This window comes from Sceloporus occidentalis, unplaced genomic scaffold (genome assembly GCF_023333645.1).
Source record: "Sceloporus occidentalis isolate IW3139 unplaced genomic scaffold, rSceOcc1.0.p SCAF_7, whole genome shotgun sequence".
Lineage (NCBI taxonomy): Eukaryota > Metazoa > Chordata > Lepidosauria > Squamata > Phrynosomatidae > Sceloporus > Sceloporus occidentalis.
Genome location: NW_028316987.1, coordinates 54,521,840 through 54,543,617, shown reverse-complemented (window position 1 = coordinate 54,543,617; position 21,778 = coordinate 54,521,840). Strand labels below are relative to the sequence as shown.

The 21,778-nt window shown below is 36.9% G+C and overlaps 1 protein-coding gene across 3 annotated transcripts in view; it reads left to right on the top strand.

The window, feature by feature from the left end:
* Positions 1–21,542, top strand: part of PLCL2 (phospholipase C like 2) — an 81,370-nt gene extending 59,828 nt beyond the window's left edge. For 2 of the 3 annotated variants that reach the window (XM_089532970.1, XM_089532971.1), the window contains exons 4-6: positions 5,343–5,418; positions 16,950–17,059; positions 20,980–21,542. In XM_089532970.1, the coding sequence (XP_089389096.1) occupies positions 5,343–5,418; positions 16,950–17,059; positions 20,980–21,159 (366 nt within the window). In that variant the 3' untranslated portion in view covers positions 21,160–21,542. Of the gene's footprint in view, positions 1–5,342; positions 5,419–16,949; positions 17,060–20,979 lie in introns of those variants that run through there. The other variant, XM_089532969.1, reaches the window with a different exon arrangement.
* The last annotated feature ends 236 nt before the right edge of the window (positions 21,543–21,778 follow it).

The following is a 21,778-nucleotide window of genomic DNA, read 5'->3' as shown; positions in this document are numbered from 1 at the left end:
ATACACACACACAGTTGGTTCCAGGCTCGTGGATAGCTTGGGAATGACTCCAAATTGGAGTTAGTTGCATTTTCTTTCAGATCTAGTAATAATTAGGAGAGGATGAATCATAGAATAGACAGTCCTATCCATACTACTGAACAGAATGCAAAGTAGAGCTTTAGAGAGCACTAATTGTGCTTTCTTGTCTGACATTCTTTAAATAAGGATGGTGTACTATCCCTTTCAAAAGTAACACTTAAATTATAGTTATCTAATCTGAACTGAAAGTATATGGTCAAATCAGGGGAATGAAATGTACATACTGTTGAATCATCTAATGGAATTTACATACATGTTGATTTACCAAATTCAGTTGGTCTACTCCAGTTGGAACTAATAATTGCATTTATGCCCAGATGATTGTAACCCAACTAGACCTGAGAACCTGTTTCCATTCCAAACCCAGATCAAGTATATATTAACTTGGTGCTTGGTTTCTGTGTTTAGGTTTAGTGTATTAAGGTTTAGTGTTGTGCAATGATGGTTATTCCCTCACACCATGAATTTGTTGTTGTGGTCAAGTCTTTTCCAATTTATGTTGACCATAAGGTCTTGGGTATCTTGTGGTTTTCTTGGCAAGATGTTCAGATAGAGTTTGCCTTTGCCTTCCTCTGAGGTTGAGAGAATGTGACTTACCAAGGTCATCCAATGGATTTCCATGGCTGAGTGGGAATTTTAATCCTGGTCTCACAGAAGCATGGTCCAGCGCTCAAACCACTACATGTCTCTCTTGGTTTCTCGCCACTAACAGGAATCTGTATTCATTTGAAAATCTATTAAGAAAATTCTGCAGTTTAACTGAAAGTTTCACAGTTAAAATTTGTATGGAATTATAAGATGTAAGTGGTTACCTGATGTAAGGAAATCTGAACCTTTCAAGATTAAAATATTTTATGAAATATCCAAAGAGATTCTAATTTTGTATAGGACTCAATATCTTTTTTGTTATCTTCATCTTTTCTGGTATTTGCTTCTAAAACTGCACAGCAACTTTCTGTCTGACAATGGGAATTTTTCAGCCAAAATGAAAACAAAATTCTCTTTGTGACCTCAGTTCACTGCAGCCATTCAGCATCTCAAAGGAACCTAAAGGCTATGAAAGCTAAGAAGTCCTTTTGAGTGTGCCACACCCATCTTTCTCTGTGAAAGAAACACTTTTTGTAATTTGTTTGGTAGAATGCAATGAAATGGAAAGGGCAGGAGAGGACGCTAAAATACACCTAGTTGCTCTTGCCATCCATGTATTCGGTTTCATTTAAAGTAATGAAATTAGGAAACGTGTACTTTAGAAAGAGGTCAAGCATTTCTTCTGTAGGCTTTCTCTACTCACCTTATGCCTCAATAGCTCCAAGGAGACCATATGATATTCAAAGTATTGAAATCAGTTCTGAGATTGTGGCTTACAAACATGACTATCTGTTACCTTTTTTTTTGCAGTGGGATGGCGCACATTTCTAAACAAATGTTAGACAAATTCAATCTCTTAAACCTTGAGTAACCAGTGGTATATGGGTGACAAGTACATAAATAATGCGCAGAAGCTTTGTTTTCTTACAATGGCAATTTTGGACAGCACTTAAAACAGTAGAAAGATCAATTACACTTCATTATAAATTGACTTTGACTGTTTAGGTTTAACCACAGCTGGTCTGTAATGAGGTTGCTATTGATTGCTGTCTTGTTTGCACATTCTTTTTCTCTATGGGCTGTCACTGAGGTTGAAACAAAAACGCCTCTCTTAACTGAAGGGTTATACTTTACCAAGCCATGATATTTCTTGATGCAGTTGTAATTTATTTGAATCAAATGAATCATTGGGAGAAAATTCTGAAAGGCAGATATTAATTTTATTTAATTTTTTAAAATAAATTTATTTATGTTTTTTACCAACATATTGTAGAGACTACAAAATATAATATACTTAACATGGTAAGAAGTGTAATTATCATTAGGTATTGTTTCAAGGAAATGAACTGAGGTAGATATATTACCTGTCATTTTCATGTGACAGGTAAAAATGTACTGGAAGATAATTTGGGTGTACCTATCCAAGTTTGAGATTAGGCTAATTTGGTATGCTGAAACAAGGATCGAAAAAGCAATATACAGTTTTGACCTAGGAATATCATTATTGGTGTGGAACACTCACCTCATCTTGACCTATATGTATGTATGTACTGCTTATGACAGACCAGTTCAAATCAATCCCTTTTGCTTCTCATGTGAGACCTTAGTTTCTGCCCCAAGAGACAGCTATCTGTTGCAGGGAATTTTCCTTTCTCTGTCCATAGTTATTTAAGTTATTCTCTGTATTCTGTATCTACATTCTTTATCTATTGTTACTGAATTTTTAATTACCTTTTTTTATTGGGCCACCATCATTCCCTGACTTTGGTTCCCTCAAAGGATCTGTTTTTGATGCTGAGTTTGAGAGTGTTCCCTATTCCAATTACTTTGTTCTCTCTATTCTGGCTGAAGAATTCTCTTAGGATTTCATAAAAGAAGAAGCAAACATTATTTCGCCATTAGAATGAAAGGACTGAGTTATAGGGTGATAAAAACGGGCCGGATGATAAATGAGTTACTGCAAGAATTACCAGAAAAAGTGTTAACAGCTGTTCCTGACAGTACTAAGTGTCAATATAGCTCCCTTTCTCCTGTCAAATTCAACTAGTTAACCTGACTTACTTTGCTAATACAGTGCATATTAAGTAGTATATTGGGTAAAAAAAAAAATCCCTCATATGTTGGATTTGCTAAACTCAAAAAGGCAAGTAACATCTCTTGCGGTTTTCTGCTGAGATACTCAAGAGTGAGCCCATTGAATGCATCAGTGCCAGAGATTTTTCATGCTGCTTAACAAAATATACATTTCCTAAAGGAAATTGACATGTAGAAGGGGTTAGTAGTGGTGCACATACCTTACATGCAAAAGGATGCCTGTCTGAAATCTTACACAGAGAACTCTCCCACCAGGTACTGAACTGGAGTGATCTAACACAGCACAGAACAAGCTAAATATTGCGTGATAAAGTCCATTGCAATCTTGAACTGCAATCCTGACCATCACAACACCACCAATTAACATTACATTGTGTGAGATTGCATCTAGCTTCCCATTTCAGAGAAGATGAAAGAAAAATAGTTGTGGTTCTGCCTTCTTCACTTGTTAACATTGCACTGTTTACTGAACAGTGGATCTAGCATTTCCTTTGCCTTCCTCTTTGACTGTTCCTCTCGGAGAATGTTCCCCTATTTGCTGGTCTTTAGCATCTCTTACCAACCTCAGCTTTTTCTAATATTTAGCCTTCCTGACACTGTCCCTACCAGTCTGGGCAACTTATCCCCCCCCCCCTGCCCTTACATGTGTAGCCACATTGTTGTTTTTAATTGGTTTGTTTCTAGGAGTTCTTCCATATATGTGATTCATTTGACTTTGGATTAACATTCCCAAAAAGTTATTACCTGTAACATTGGATGTGACAGAGTTGAAAAATATCTATGATAGGAGAGAATGCAACTGAAGACTGGAATGAAGCTAAGCCAAATAAACATCAGTGGGTATAAGGAAAAATAGCAGTTTGAATGTGCTCCAAGAACCTTGAAAGTGAGATAGGAAAGGAATGATGAATCTCCAAGCAGAAAGACTATGAGAGATTACTTCAGGCAGTTGGAGTTTATATTTTAGAGAATGTGGTTATCAAACTATAGGTGATTTAAAATGGCAAATACTGAGGCTGCCAGTTTATTTCTGTCTTGAGGACTATGGTTCTGGATCTTTAGCTCACAGAGAAAAATTGCCTTAAATTAACTGTTGCAACCACTCTGTGGCCATGACATGGCCCATTGTCACCTCCTTGCCATTTGTTGGGCAATAGACCAATAGATCTTTGGCCTTGTTTGACTCTTATAATGGCTGCTGTTGTGGAACAAAGAATTTAAAATAAAGTCTGGTAAGAGAAGATAGCTGAATTTGGATAGGTTCCAAAATTTTAATTTATCAGCAGAGGTTTGAACAGAGATAATGGTTTCTTAGCACTGTACACATATCAAAATGCTGGTTTTCATTTAAGTTGAGTGTGGGCAAATACCATTCTCCAAGAGAAGCTTCTGTAGTTTTGGCTATTTTTTCTTTGTGTATCCACTATATACACCTCTGAGTATTTCTTACCTAAGAAAACCCTATGAAATTCCTGGGGTCACCATATGTTGACGGGCAACTTGAAGGCATGTATGTGTGTGCGTGCACGCACACAGTGTGTGTGTTAATATAGTACTTGCCATCCCACCACTGTTTTGGCATAGTTTACATTTTTTAACATCAGACTGTTGTCCACACTCCCATATTTGTATAAATACTTATCTACTGAGGTTGCACTCCAGCATCTGAAGAAATAGGCTGTAGTCCACAAGAGCTTATGGTGAAATAAAATGACCAGACTTTAAAGAGCCACAAAGCTCTTTCTTTTAAATTGCTTTCTGGGGTGGTGGGGGTGGTAAGGATTTCAAAGAAGAATACAGAGAGTAAAACAAATTGAATAACAAAAAAGTTCGAAAACATAGATGGCTTGAGATTTGGGGGAATGTGGTGAAAATTCTGGACAAATCTACTTGGAGAAAATTAATGTGCTATGGGGTCAAGGAAAAACAAGGACAATTGCAGGAAGAAAGAGAGAAAGCCATGGAGAAGAATTTCTGTTCTGAATATAGGTAGAGATGGGGTGGAATATTGGAAAGAAAGGAGGAAAATTGGCTCATCTTATGAACCAGTTAAAAGAGACAAATGAGAACTGGTTTCCATAATACCTTATCATTTTCTACTGAATTTAGTTTGACCAATGGAGCTATTTCAGGAATGAGGAGGAAGACAGGAAAAAAAAGTGGGGACGTTGCTTTCAGTCAATGAATTTGAAAGTTCTTCATGGACTGAAATAATTCTAAAATCCAAAGATTTGAGATATTTTTATGTCTCCAAGCAAAGCTTTAGCTTCAAACTATCTCCTCACATTTGAGAAGTGAATCAAAAGGTAATATTGAGAGAGAGGGAGAGAGAAAGTTAAAAATGATCTTTCTCCTTTCTTTTTGGTGTATAAGGCTTCTTCTCCTTCACTGGCTTCTGTGTCCCTTCACAGGTCCAGGTGAGAGAAACAGGAGAATCTTTTGGTGGTTATCCTAAGCAACTGCCACTGAGGTGACATAAACCAATGACAACAATGGGACACTAGAGGTCTTGAGTCCTAGTCTTATGAGTTTGTTTTGTTGTTTAAACTAGTTGTGCTCTCTCTTTCCCTTTTTGGCAGATGATTCTCAGTATCAAGACTCTGTCAGAAACTGCAGATAATGTGTATGAAAAGATAGTCCAGTGTCAAAAGGCAGGTAAGAACAAATATCTCTTTAAAAATGCAAATAGAAACTGTCACATTTTTTACTGTAATCTATGCAGTGTTTATTTTATTCTATAAAACAGATAAAATATTCTACATGAAGATTTTGTGTAATCTCCCAAATTCAAGAGATAAATTGGTTTTAAAAGATTTGAGAATTATATGAAAAGACAGGTTATACAGCAAGTGTGTTATTAGGTATTACATCAAATGTCTGTATCAGCTGTCTATCTGCTCCATTCTTTTAATCTTTAATTTCAACTCAGAGTACATATCAACTTGAATTTTGGCTAAATGAAACATTTAGAGTGGAGGTATCTTGCCAAAGGTCACAAATTAGTTTAACTGGGATAAGAAACAAGGCTTTTTCAGTCTGCCAGTGCCAAACTCACGAAGTGTTAACTGAGATGAAAATCAAATAAGCAGCTTCCTCCTGCCAATGGAAAGTTTCATAATGTCTTCAATCACATACATAATATTTATAATGCATAGCATATAGAGTCCTTCTCAATTATTTACATCTTTTATTTGATTCTGATATAGAGGAGCCATGCCAACACACTGTATTTTTTAAAAATTTAGGATGGATTTATGCCATTTGGACACCATGTATACGGTAGTATGCACTCTGAGCCAGGAGGTGTCACATTACAGGTTGCTTAATTTATCCTTAATTTTCCTTGTTCTATTTATAGTGCAGAAAGTAATACTTTCCTGGTAGGGATGGCGAATATTTTTAGAACCAAAGAAGTGTCCATGAAGGAATATATAATTTGCAACTAAGTTAAAAATAAAATTGAATTGAACTGAATGCAGTGGGACTTGCTCACAGGTAAGAGGTTGTATGGATGCATCCTTAACAGATAAACTGGGATGGACACAAGCTCAGGTTCATCTCAAAAGCTTGCTATGGGATATTATCAATCCAGATATACCAATAAAATGTGATCCGAATGTATTTGTTATCCGTTATAACCAAATGAATATATTTAAATGTTTTGAAAAGTATCTACTGATTTAATCAAGAAACTAAATCTTTAAATCAGTAGATACTTTTCAAAACATTTAAATATATTCATTTGGTTATAACGGATAACAAATACATTCGGATCACATTTTATTGGTATATCTGGATTGATAATATCCCATAGCAAGCTTTTGAGATGAACCTGAGCTTGTGTCCATCCCAGTTTATCTGTTAAGGATGCATCCATACAACCTCTTACCTGTGAGCAAGTCCCACTGCATTCAGTTCAATTCAATTTTTATTCCTTACTACAAAACCATAGCAAAGAACAAGGTATTTCAATATAACACAGTATAACACAACATAAATGTCCATAGTAAGTTAAACATATCATATCCATATTTAATATATTAAACCATATAGTAGAATGGTGTGGGGAAAACCCCCTAGCAGTACACTAAATTGTTTTAGCTCTGAGTAGATATGTGTATGATTGTGGTGTAAAAATGCCAGCTAAACAAAGTATGATTATATACTTTTGAGGTGTTTTTCATTTGGGTTGCTTTTTATTTAGGCCAGTGTAAATATTCTGGCATTTAACTGGAAGCACAGAGAGCATGGATAGGGAAAGTGTAGCTTCAGGTCACAAATGGCTCCCAGGTACCCCTGTTTTTTTAACAGGATTTTTTTCAGTTTGGAATGACCTGTATATCAATTCCTTGATTACCTCCTGCTGAAAATGACCCCTTTCTTTGACCCAAAATGGCATAGTGGGCCCTAGTGCATGGCAAAATTGAGCTTACATGGGAGGAAAATTGGGAAGCAAGTAACAACAACAACAACAACAACATCATTTAGGGGTATGGTCCTTCAAGATCCCCCGGGGAGGACAATGCAGTCTGCTAACCCCTGTTGCCCACCCTTGCTGCATCACACTACTGTGATTTATAATTTCTCAACTATGTCTAAAAAATGGCACAACTGCTTCATGTCTAGTTTAACTTCTTCCACACTCTTAAGACAATGGAGATTATCACACAGGAGGCAAGCGTCCTTCTCCTGTTGTTAAACCGTCTCATTTGTGTGATTGGGGGGAAGATTGCCACACTCCCATGTGCTTATTCCATTCTTCTCCCATCGGTAAACAGTAATGGACCCATCATTTAGTATTAACAGAAACTCATTACTGTTTGCCGTTTACTGTTTACTAAATGGACCCATCATTTATTATTAACAGAAACCCATTACTGTTTACCGACAGGAGAAAAATGGGATAAGCATGTGGGAGTGTGATAATCTTTTTCCTGACCGCGCAAATGACACGGTTTAATGATGGGAGAAGGACTCTTGAAAGCTCTATGTGATAATCTCCATGGTCTATGTTTGGACCCTGGTTATTTTGTGCCAAGTCTAGCAATAAACCATATGGTAAACTGCTGGTTCCAGTAGCTGAATTGTTGAAGGTAATATTTGAATCAGGTATACACCTGCTTTATTGTTTTGGCTCTGATTTAATAAGCTGTTACCATATTACATAAGGTTCAAAATGACAAATACCAATATCCAAATATTTAATAAGTAACTTGGATGTGTATAATTAATCTCCTGTGTGTACTTATCCTGTTTATTTTGTATGTCATAGTGTTGCCAAATGATTTCTGAGCTACATTTGATAAAGGGCAAGGTTTCCTTCTTTATAAAAGATTACAGTGAAACTGGATGAATAATTATTTGAACAGCATACTAGTCCCACTAATGTATGAGAATGAAACACTAACTTCAATAAAATCAAGTTTCTTTTTCATCCTGTGTTTAGGATTAAAATTTCTCTGTGTTTATATGGGAGGGGTTGTGAGAGATATTTCAGCATTTAGCCCTATTTAGGATCTCCAAGGTAACTTGCTAGAATTTGTTATGGTGAATGATCAGAATTAAAATAAGGCCTGCTGTGGCTCATGAGGCATAAAATATTACTGTGCAGCTGTCTTCATAACCTTTACCCAATGGCTGCTAGTGAGTATCTTACCTCATGTCCTCTGTTTTACCTTACAAGCTCTATTTGTGCATAAAAATAAGATGTTAACATTTGGACACACCAGCGATATCATCATTGCAGCCTAGGCTGATCAAACAGCTCATAAATCCAGAAACCACAACAGACCTAGTGATTATACTGTAAAGGTCATAACCTCTATCATGCTTGGTAGATATGCAGGTGGCAGAAGTTGCCTTTCAACACCCTCCTGACATTGAAAAGAGTATAAATAGGTGGTGAATCTTGAGCTCAGCAAATTTTTTCCTAACTGGAAAAGTGTTTCACCCCCATGCTAAAAAAAATTTCTGGTCTGGTAAGAAGAGGGAATGCCATAAGATTTTAGGTGTTATTGCAATAGCATTGTTAACATATTTTTATGCAACTGTGTTTGTTTGTCCCTTTCTATTATTCTATGATTCTATTGACATACTGACTCAGCACTCTAAAGTTTACATCCCATATTATAAAATATATTTTAAAAGAAGAGTAAGGGACCTATGTTCTAAAGAAATCTCATAATTATTGAAAATACTTTCTGTGCGCATATATTCTGTGAGATGTTAAGTTTTTTCAGCACCAGTGTTATAAAGAGCAGAAGTGCAAGTCCCCTATATAGCTTACAGCTAGTGAATTCATCAGTGCGCTAACAAAGGCACTTTGAACCTGGACAGATTTGTCACAGGGAAATGTGTGTATCCATACACACAGAGACACAAATATGTATGTCTTGATATACACATGAGTATATAGAAAAGCTTTTCGGTGCTATGTGTTGGTGGACCACAAATAGTTAGTTTGTGAGTTCAGAATAAATGTATAACCTTACAAACTGCCAACAACTAGCAAATGTATAGTCTCTTTACTTATCCCAGAAAGAAGATCTGTTACTTTGGACATGGTCTGTTAATCTACCAAAGTCTTGGCTCAAGCAAGTAATAAGTAATTAGCCTTTATTAAAGTTCTCTACAGATTTTGGAAGGAAAAGGTGCAAGATTTTGGCTTAGACATCTTCTCATTGAAATATATATACCATATGTATACACATTTCAGACTGAAGGGGTGTTTGAAAAGCAAGATAACAGAAAATAGAGCTATATATCTATCAAAAAGGTTTTTTGCAGAACCATAACTGTACCTCATTGTTGTGAAAACTTGGATAATAATTTTTTTGACCCTAAACTAAAGCTCTTTTCTCTCAGTACAAGATGCTGCTTGAAACATAAACTTATGTGGCAGCTGTTGTGAGCAATATATGTTGTGTATCTGTTTGACACAAAGATTGGCCATTAGAGTATGGTTTCTTTCTGCAGTTTCATCTGTTATCACAAATCTTTGATGATATATTATGAAGAAAAAAAACCTGGTTAAATTAGCAACCTTGTCAAACCGTACTAGTATACACTCAAACGGTACTAGTATACTAGTATCCCTCAGATCCAGACCACAGCCAAGGCTTGTAGATTCTTTTTGTACAATATTGCCAAAATCCGACCATATCTCTCCGCCTCTACTGCCAAGATCCTGGTCCATGCCCTAGTGACCTCCCAACTTGATTACTGTAACGTCCTCCTGGCTGGGCTTCCTCTTTCTCACCTCCGTCCAGCATTCAGCTGCACGTATTATCACTTTCACCCACCGCTCTGACCACATCTCTCCTGTGTTGGCATCCCTTCACTGGCTCCCTCTCCCGCATTCAGTATAAGCTCCTGCTGTCGACATTTAAAGCCCTCCATGGACTGGCCCCTCCTTACTTATCAGACCTTCTTTCTCCTCACCTTCCCACCAGGGCCCTCCGTTCTGGGCTCCTGTCTCAGCCCAGGATTTCCTCTGCCCCATCCTGGATTCGCCCCTTTTCACTTCCTGCCCCTCACTCCTGGAACCTTCTTCCCCCACAAGCAAGAGCCATCACTTCTTTAACTAGCTTCAAAATGGAGTTGAAAACCATCCTGTTCAGAGAAGCCTTCCCAGGCATTGCATAATTGTCGCTTACCATCTGATGTTCTTTTAGTGCCTGTTTATCAAACCATTTCCTGTATTGCTATGTATTGTATATGTATTATCCTACCTGAGAGTATGTATTTTCCCTGAATGAAGATTAACCTTCCATTATGAAGCCAAGCCCTCCCTCCAGTCCATCTGCCTTGGTCCAGGTCTCGTAGGTTGAGAGGAACTGCTGGACCTCTTACTCTTTCCCGTCACCACTCCCTTCTCCTTCTGTGTCATGTCTTTTTAGATTGTAAGCCCGAGGGCAGGGAACCGTCTAACTAAAAAGATTGCATGTACAGCGCTGTGTAAATTTACAGCGCTTCATAAATAAAGGTTAATAATAATAATAATAATAATAATAATAATAATAATAATACACAGTTATCAAACTGCATAGCATAGTCACAGTACTGAGGGAATGGCAGCTGTATCAAGAGAGGCAATACTAAGGTAAATATATAAAATAAAGGGAGTTCCTACTAATTTTCTATGGTCCAAAACACACTGCAGAAATAATCTAGTTTGAGACCACGTTAACTGCCCTGGCTCAGTACTAGGAATTGTAATTTATTGTGGCACCAGAGCTCTCTGACAAAGAAGGCTAAATGTCTCACGGAACTACAGTTCCAAGAATACCCTAGAATTGAGCCAGGACAGTTAGAGCGGTTTGAAACTGGATTATTTCTGCAGTATGTTTTGGACCTACATTTCTCTGTCTCTCTTGATGATTTAGGATTCCACCCACAACAATAACTACGCAGTTGTTTGTTGGAGAAAATCCAGTCATTTTTTCTTAAGAAACCTTGAAAAAAAAAACCAACAACCAAGAAATCAGATTTTTCTGATGTTTAAAGTTCATAGAAAACTTCATTTTGTTTGACATATGAAGCAGCACAAAGTTTAAAATATTAAAACATGAAGTAATTTTTGGATGCTTTAAAATTAGACACACAGATCATTGACCAGATAAGGCCTTCTGTGTAGAGCTATTATTCTGCTTCTTTGCATTAACCAAATCTTTCTCTTTCAAACATTTGCATTTTTTAAATCCAGTTTTATTTTATCAACTATGCTCATTTTTCTTGCCTCCTGCCGTGATGCTTGTTTAACCAAGTGGCAGCCCTCACAGTATGCTTCTCAAGGCAATTTATCATTCATGCCTTGTGTCAGTTTTGCCTTTCTCAGCACTGTATTGGCATTAGCAAAGATGCAGTGATAAGGAAAACAAGATCTTTAGCATCCACTATAAGGAACCTGAGATGCTTTTGTTTTTGTGTTTGGAATTGCAAACAGTATAAGTCACAGTGTTGTAAAACAAAAGACCTGTCATTAATAGGCACCTTGTTTAGTTGGCAGAAAGTAGACCTGACTAAATTCATCAGAATTCAGTAGGCATAAATTAGTGTATGAACCAGTGTTTGCTCAGTTATGTCGCACTGTTGAAGAGAAATGAATTTTCATCAACAGATGTCTGTTAGTAATTTCAACCATTGCACTTTTGGCTGATAAACAGACTAGCAATTAGGAATCAAGAGGAACTGTAGTTCAGAAAACAAGAGCTGTAAATCAACTGATGATTTGTATAAAATGATGTAATTGTAAAAAGAAATGCTATATCTAACATTCACTGTTCTGTTCTAGATCTGATTATCATTCCTGCTTTAAAATTTTCCCCTTGCAATAGAGTTGCAGTTCTAGAGCTGGCTGTTCTAAGGGAAACATATCTGGAGGTTTTTAAGTGAGACCTTGCTGCTTATTGAACCAGATCCTTTTTTCTTGCAGCTGGTGTACTATCTCCCAGAATTGCAGATAGATTTTTGTAACTTTCTATGTTATCACTACAAATTTGTCTGACACATTTAAACCAAGCAGTAATCTTAGCATTTCTTTCTTTCTTAAATTCTTTCATATGATGCTAGTTAATGTTATTATTGTGGTCGTTCTTTGTCTGGTTTTAATAGTTATTAAATTTCTAGAGAAAATTTCTTAAAACTTCTTCCTATTATAGTGTCTTTTGACCTGTGAATTCATTCGCAAACTAACAGACCAATGCCTGAAATTTAAGATACTTGTAGGCATGGCTTGGAGCTAGTCTAGTATAGCTGTTGGATCCAGACTACCTTAAAGACTGTCTCTTCTAATGTTAGCCTGCCCAAATTTTAAGATCCTCAGGATTTTCATGGTCTTATCACCATAATAGGCATATTGGCAAGGACATAGATTGAACCTTGTCAGTGGCTGCTGCTCCCATGTTTTGAGAGCCATAGAAAGCTAGGTTCCTTCCCCCCTTTCTACCAACAAGTGAAGACCATCTGTTTACTCAGTGTTAGCTATCTGATGGAGACGGTCTTTTAATTGATTGTATTTTTTATCATTTTAATAGTCTTTTAAAGCTGTTTCAAATTAGTGGCTGGCATCCTGTTGTAGGGATACAGGTTAAGATTCTGACTCTGATGATTGCAAGATCTGCAGGTCAGCAGTTCAAGGCCCAAGTGCCATGTGATGGAGTAAGCTCCCATCACTAGTCCTAGCTTCCGCCAACCTAGCAATTCAAAAGCATGTAAAACTGCAAATAAATAAATAGGCACCACTTCAATGGGAAGGTAATAGCATTCTGTGAAGTCATGCTGGCCACATTATCACAGAGATGTCTTTGACATTGCTGGCTCTTCGGCTTAGTAATGGGGATGTGCACCACTCCCCTACAGACTAGACAATCTAGTTATGGAAAACTTTTACCTTTATCTTGTTGGTGAGTCCCAACTAGAGTTGACCCACTCAATCAATTGTTGAGTGGTGAATCCCGTTGACTTCAGTGGGTCTGCTCTAGTCAGGATGAACAGAATTCAGGCCAGTATTTTCAGCATGGTTGTTTTGTTTCATTGTATTTAATTTTTGTATTATCCATTGTTTTAACTCTGCATTGTTTTAACTCACATTATGAATCACCTTGTGCCTCATATTGAGCAGAAGGTGGTATAAGAAAGAAAGAAAGAAAGAAAGAAAGAAAGAAAGAAAGAAAAGGTAGGTAGGTTGGTTGGTTTACCTGTCTTCCATTAAACCTCCTGCAGCTTCTCCTACTCCTTATTCCATATTTCACTTACTATGGCAGGTTCTGCTGCATGAAAATGTTGTCCAGCAGAATAAATGTTTATTTTATTAGGAATATTAACAGTGAACTTATAAGAACATTTACTTGAATGTTAGGACTACTTAGTTTAGTGATATTACTGATGTACATGTAGTCAGGTACATAGTGGATTTTCTATACTTAATGTTGACTTTAGGACAGAAGAAAATTATTTTTGTGACACCTATGAGGGCTAATACTGCATTTGAACAACCATAAAGCTGCAAAACTGGCATCAAGTTGGAGAATGATAGTGCATCCATAATCTGGAAATCCAAAAACTCAAACTTTTTGCTGCCAACTATCCACTTCCACCTTTGAGTCAGCGGCTGCACTCCTGCTTATTGTTCTCTCAGATTCTCAGTCTCTCTCCTGCTTCATATCTCAAACACAACAAAGGTACCAAACAAATGAGATGCAAGGCTAGAGAGGGACATCTATGAAATGGTGGGAGGCATGGATTCACACTGAACACTACACTTGGATTCACATCATTTCACATATGTTCAATTTCTTTCTAACCACATTTCTCGCCAGTCTTGCATCTCTCATGTGTTTCCACCTTCACAAATATAGTACTACACTATTTGTGTTGTATATTGTGTATTATCTATATGCAAATACAGTTGTTTCAAAATCTGAAAATATCTGAAATATGAAACACTTCTGGTCCCAAGCATTTTGGATAATGGGTACTCAACCTGTACTATGATTAGTTTTAGCAAATCTGCTTTTTGATAAGAGGTAACGGGAATTTATTATTAGAGTTCTTGAAAACTGTTACATAGTGACATTTTATTGTGATCTGTAAGAAGAATTGAATGAGTTAAAGAAAATGGGGCCTAAAGTTATTTTGCAGATGGTTACAGATTTAATTTCCAATTAATAGAGTGTTATAGCTGCAGTCCTACCCACTGGCATGAAATTAAGTAGAACTTCATTTCAAAAATGGAAATGAACCAAAGTGGGACTTCATTTTTCAATAGTCATGTATAGAGTTACAGTACAAGTGACTTAAGAGTAATAGCCTTTGTTTTCATGTTTTGAGGGGAAAGTATCAGAGGATGACTCATGGAATTAATTTATTGTAGGATGAATCATACATCACTCGTTTATTTTAATGAGTTTACAATAATGAGAACAATATACTCCCCCCTCTTCCCTCATATGCATTATATTAAAGCAAGTTGTCATTCTGCTGCAGAAAATCTTGCATGGTTTATATCAAACACCTTTAATTTTCAGCTGATGGTGGCTTCATGTGTAAGATATCCTTTTATTTTCTTTGTTTTCTCTTAAGTAAGTTGCCCTTTTGCCTTCTAATGTCAGTATCCTAGAGTTTAGGAATGATCATGACATAGTAATTCAATGTAATTCAGTGTAGTTAGTTCTTCTGCATTTTGTTCTGTATTTTAGTTTGATCATACTACAGTGGTCTGCGCAGGGGATCCATTCTGGACCCCCCGTGTGAGGGAAATTCTTCATATGCTCGAGCCTCATTAAAGCCCATTACTCTTTCTGGGATGTGGCAGTGCTTCTTCCGGTGTGGCTTCCAGCGTATGATGTGGGTGCACTGTATAATGGGCCCTCATATTTGCTGTCTTGGAATCTTTAGGTCCTCCAGCAGAATTCTGTGGTCAAGATCTGCCAGAGGTTGAGAATAGAATCATGATGGAGGACCTACAAATGACTGGAGAAGTATTTTCTCTAAGAATCTCTAGGTCATCCAGCGCAACTCTATGTTCAGTTCCAGAATAATTTTTCTGGAGAGCTTTGAGATTCCTAGAGGGAACATATTAATCAAATCTACAAATAATCAAAGCTGCAAATGTCAAAGCTGCAAATGTGGAGGGCCGACTGTATATGTAATTCTCAGATGCTTAATATTTTTCTATTATTTTCCTCCTGCCTTACATTGATATCTTGTATGTTAGCAATTAATACAGATAGCCTTTGTCAACAAAGGATCAAATAGAATCTAGTCTTCTATTTGTATATGTGTGTGTGTGTTCATTGCATATAAACTCATAAATTTCCACCACACAAAAACTACATTTAGCAGCCAGTGGTAAATGCGGGTTGCTCTAGTGAGATTTTCAACAATGGTGTCAGTTATCTACTTGCAGGCCAGAAGTCTGGAGCACGGTGTTAGATTTGATTGCTTTCATGCTTCTTTCTCTGCTCACATGATCAGAGCTATCATTGATAATTTGAATGAGCCTCCATGCATGTAACCACAGCTGCTGAATTGTGCTTTTGTAGAGGGAACAGTATGCACAGGAAAATAACTGAACTGAGGCCAGTGGTATTTCTGTAGGATTTTTTTTGTTGCATTATTCTGTGAAAATAAATATTTTTACTGCTGCCTTTTACAGCAAACAGAATAAGAATTGAGTTCTGAAGCCTGAAACAAGGGCTCTCCAACATGTAACTGAAATGCATATGGCAAGGATAGGCAACTTTATCTCCTCCAGATGTTTTGGATTAGTGCTCCCACTAATGTTAGAAGCAAGATCAGTAGACAGGGATTATGGGAGTTGTAGTCAAAAATATCTGGATGGTAACAGTTGTATTTTCCTAGTACAGAGCACAAGTGATTTTATCTCTAATTTGTAGAGCTTCAAAATTCTTTCTTTGCAAAGTGCTCCCTGCTGCTATCCTGGACTTTTGTTCCACTTTACTTCCAGAACCAGAAAATAAGAGGCATGTGTGTGAGAGAGAAAGAGTGAGTAAGAGAGAGAGATTGTACGAGACAGTTCTCCCCCTTCTAGTGCCGTAAAGTCAAAATATGATGGAAATGTGTAGTGTAACTTTGACAAATTTTGTAAGTGTCAAATTATTGTTTTGTGTGCTTGCCTGGAAATTTCTCAGATAAATTTGCTTATGCAGGAGCTTCAAGATTTGCATCTTAAAATGCAAGCATTTCTTAGATGAAATTCAGGTTGGGACAAAGGCATGGTCATGGTGGGTTTTTCCCCCTCCTGTGAAGAAACATTGTGTGAAAGGGAAGCATTCAAACATTTGTATTCTTTTAAAGCCTGGCTTACCATGGCGTGATGCTCCATGCTCAGTTACTTCCTCTGAAGTCCAGTGGTCATCTTAGACATAATGGTATAATGGTGCCAATTGTGTGGGCAAGATGTGGATTGAAATAAGGACTTAGTTCCAGTCCATACATGTTTTCACTTCTCCCTTGCCCTAGTTAACTGGTAGGAAGTCTCCTGAGAAGAGTAGTGGGTAAGCAAGCTATTGCTATGCTAATGATTCTTTTGGAATCCCTCACTCTAAAATTGGGAACAAGTGATTAAAAAACATATTTCCATGTCTACTCCTTTTTTTTAAGTCATGTTCTAGCAGAAAAAGTAAAGTTGAATGAAGGGATTTAAATATTTTCCTTTCCCTCAGCAATGGAGTTCCATGAAAACTTACAAAGTATAGGAGCCAAGGAAGGTTTAAAGGAGAGAAAACTACAGAAAGCAGTGGAGAGTTTCACCTGGAATATTACAATTTTAAAGGTAAAATTTTAATGCATTTCACAAGGATAATGATTAATAATACACTGATACTAAATGTATTTTATTAAGTGATTTGATGAAGCATTGAAACATTGGGCAGCAGTTCATCCCAGGCTGTTTGCGTTGGATACCAATGTCTATTTTTTCATCACCATATTTTGAAAGGAATACAAACAAGAAAGAAGCATAGATTGAAAATGATTTAGCTGGGTGGAAATGATGGGGAACACCAAATTTTATTGGACTTTTTCTTGCAGCATTCCTGACTAAGCTGGCCAGGGCTGCTGTGAGTTGCAGTTCTGCATCTGGAGGGCCTCATAATTCCTACACCAGGGTTTAGATAGAGAAAAAATTATTTGAATTATCATCTGCCTAAACCGGGAGTGGGATCGGAGTATTTGAGGGTAGTCGCAATGCAAGTTCTCTGTGAGCTGCAAACTTGGCAAAGATGCTGGACTGCAGGTGTGGACATTGAAATGGATGACCTAGGCTAAAGGGCCCAGGGCTTTCTTTGATGTTATGGAGACCTCTGTGATTTCATATAACTTAAATATGCATTTTGTTCAAATAAATGCAATGGTCTAATTAAAGAATTCAAAGGAAAAGCAGAGCTAGATGGGTTATTAACAACTGCACTTTTATTTTTGTTTCCTTAAAACAAAGTTCAATTGAATATTTTGTTGCTGTTGTGTTGTTTTCTTTTTTAAAAAACACAAAAAACAAAACAACACTACCCATTTACATGCTGGCAGAATTCCTCATTGTTTTGAACAGAAACCTGGAATAATGATTACCATTTTTATTTTATTTTTGGTGAGGTGACAAGAAATCCAAAGAGATTCTTTGTAGCCATTAGAAATCTGTTTATTGTTCTGAAAAGGAGCAGCTGTATTAACATTAATGCAGTTAGAAAGAGCGAATGAAGTGGTTTGCTGCTTGTTCAAAATTCATCAATAGTGTTTAATGAGGTACACAAAAGATTAATGTATTTTCTTTTTTAGTAACTGAATATGTTTGCTTCCCATTTCTCTACACTCAACTACAGAACATTTTTTACTTTTCATTTTGTCTGAATAAAAAATCATGTAACAAATAAAGCTTCCCCCCTCACATATGGGAATACACAATTAAAATGCAATACTGTGTGTTTTTGTCATCTGTAATGTTTTACATTCAGCAAAATGAAGAAGGATAATAATGTTATTGCAGCTGTCTCCCTATATTTTACCACCTAATTCCATCTTTCCAAAACAGATAAAGATTTGCCTGTTGAGCAACTCTGCTCTGCACTAAACCGTGGATATTTTAATGATACAAAATTTCATGGCATTTTCTGTGTCCCACACACTTTTGAAAGATTTCTTTCAGGGTTCTCTCCCCCCCCCCCCCCCCCCCCCAATACAGTTTCATTTCAGTTCCTCTCAATGTCATCTATCCCACTCAGGTCTTTATTGCAGAAGCTGTTGCACAAGTGTATTCAGTATATATACAGTATACTAATTGTCTCACAAAACTACAGTTCTCAAATTCCCTAGCATTGAGCCAGGGCAGTTAAAGCAATCTCATCCTGGCCAAGATCTGTTTTAGAATGAGTCCACAGAAATCAATTCAGGTGCATCTTTTCTACAGTGAAATGTTATTCTTCCTGATCACTGTTTTCCGCTGTGTATTACAAGGACATTAGAAATGGATTCTTCATAAGATATCTTGAAATGAATGAGAATTCTATGATTTCATTGAGTCTTGTAAAGGAGAAAGTTCTGCCTAGGCAAACCATGAGTGATTATTTTTTAAAACTTACATTATATACATGTTCATGACTGAGACTGTGATGAAGAGAATGCAGTCTTAGGATAAAAATGAGTTCAATATCAATAAATGCACAAAATGCATCTTATTGGTCCAAAACATACTGCAGAAATAATCTAGTTTGAGACCACTTTAATTGACCTGGCTCAATACGGGGGATTCTGGGAAGTATAGTTATGTGAGATATTTAGCCTTCTCTGTCAGAGAGTTCTGGTGCCACAATAAACTACATTTCCAGGTTTCTTTAGCACTGATTCAGGGCAGTTAAAGCAGTCTCAAACTGCATTATTTTTGCAGTGTGTTTTGGACCATTGTAAATTAGGGAAAGAGTCTGATAACACTTACAGAACCATATAGGTTTCAACATGCCAATGCCTGTGCCGTAGGCTTCTTTTAGATTTTGTCATTTAAACCTGTATATGGGGAGTTCTACTGCTATCAGGCATTTCTGGATCAGGATAGAATATATTATTGCCCGAGACAAATATGCTATTTCTGAATGCATGTTTCTTGTTGTGTGCCTTCAAGTCACTTCTGACTTACGGCAACACTAAGGCATCATGGGATTTTCTTGGCAATTTTCTTCAGAGGGGTTTGCCATTGCCATCTGAGTCTGAGAGAGAGTGATGTGCCCAAATAAATACTTGAAATGTAGCAGGAGCCAAGAACACAAAAAATGGGATAAATCATGGAACAAACATGTTCTTGAAAAAATGCAAATATTAGAAAACGAAACAATTAAATTTGAAATCAATACATCCACCCATCCCTGTCAGAGCTGACTTTAGGTACCAGAAACTTACATGAGCAAATTTTAGATGATCTTAGAATATTTTTTCCAGTGGGATTTTAGTTGACTCTGTTTTTCAGTAGGACTTCAGTGAACAGCATACATTTCACTCAGTTTCATTTAGCAAATGCAAAAGCCAGCTTTGACTTGCTGAGGTCTACATAAACTGAAATCTAAGTGAACTAGATTCAAAATGAATGTACACAGTACTGACGTTTGTGGAAACATTTGTGATAACATATATATGAATCATCTGTTCTACTAGAATAGTTTCTGTGAACTTTCTGTTTTATGGGGATGTTTCTCCCCCTGCCCCCAAAACACCATTTTCTTTTGAAAGGCTCAAGGATGCTGTTGGAGCCAGAGTTCCATAGATTAATGTTTTCTCTTACAGCACAAACATTAACTGCCAAATACAAGTTTCCAGGGGCCTGGTCTGTTTAGCCCTCTTGTATTTATAAAAATGTGTATGTCATTAGATAGAAATGTGAATAATTAATAGCTTTCCTAGTTCTGTAAGAACTGCCATGCTTTTTTGGACCATGGTTACATTGTCCAGGCTGCTTCTTAAAAGATAACAGCATAGTCCTTAGGGAAATGCAATTCTGGAATTCTGCCATGCTTGTGGTCTTGTGCTTGCCAAAACACTGCACCTTTAGGGTCATTGCCCTTATCTTGGTGAGAGAAATTTGATACCGTGCTACCTGTAGTTCATGAGTTGCCAATAAAAGCAGTATTTCTAGCATCCCTTTCAGTAAAATATAGATTAGTAAAATATGTGTTCCCAACTTTTCTTGTGTGCTAATTTTCTTAAAATACTTGTCCAGATGCAATTCTTATTACACAAATCGTTCAGCTTTGTGGTAAGATTGTTTCTAATGCCCTAGTATGTAACCAGTACTTTTGCTGCCAATTCTGTATAAAATACCTGAAAATAATCAAAAACTGTAAATATATCCATGTCCAGAGTCTCTTTTTTCAAAAGGTACTGTAGTTGTATGCCCAGGGTTTTTCTTCTTCATAGAAAAGTATAAAGCCCAATATGTTAACATTGTTCCTGCTTTCTCTGGTTCTTGGATTCCACCCAGCATGCTAAAACTCTAGCAAAAGTTCATTGCCAAGAATTGTTTGCTGGGAAAGATTCTTGTCTACTTTAATTCATTTGACCAGTCACATACAAAGCAATCGAGTATTGTATTTTCACGTGTCTTTGCTCAAAGTAATCCGGTTTTCATCTTCATTTAGAAAGCTATTTTACAGTAAATCAGGAGAGGAAAATGGTCTCATTATTGATTGTTGTGACTGCTTTTGTTCTTAACAGGGCCAGGCTGATCTTCTCAAATATGCTAAAAATGAGGCACTGGAGAACCTAAAGCAAATACACTATGCTACTGTTTCATGTGGACTGAATAAGACAGGATCTGAAAATTCAGAGTCTTCAAAACCTCGTCGAAGCCTGGAAGCTATACCTGAAAAGGCAGCCGAAGAAAATGGACAATGAGAGAGAATTCTCACTATTTTGGAGTTTATAACTCTTCAACCATTGTAGCTGCACAGGACATTTTGCTTTGCACTTACTGTTGGGGGGGAATCCTGGAATTTTAAAAGCACAACTGGAGAAGCTAATTACAATCCCTGAAAACTGTGAATGTACGTAGCAATTCTGTGTGTGAAGGCAATTGAGTTGTTCTACCATGAAACAATATTGCTGGCTAAAACACGCTGTATATGTGTAAACAATGTTCATGATTCAACAACAACTTGCAGAAATTATCATTGTCATTCAACAAACAAATTGGTTTTCCTGGTTGGAAATAATGCTATAATGGCAAGGGAAGGAACTTTTGTTAGTGCTCAGAAAAGTGCCTTGATTTTGGGGGGGGGGGGGGGGGGGAATCTAGGTGTGCAGTATAATTTCCTTGATTTAGGAGCAGGGCAGTTCTGCAATCATTTGAAGGAACTAGATCTATCGCTGCACATCTGACCCTTTTTTTTAAAAAAAAAATGCACACATTTTACCAAATTGTGTTGTTCAGATACTTTCAGTGTTCAAGTGTGAACATGCTACAGTTGTTGTAGGTTTCTTTTTTTGTTATTGTTGAGCCATAAATTAAAAGGGG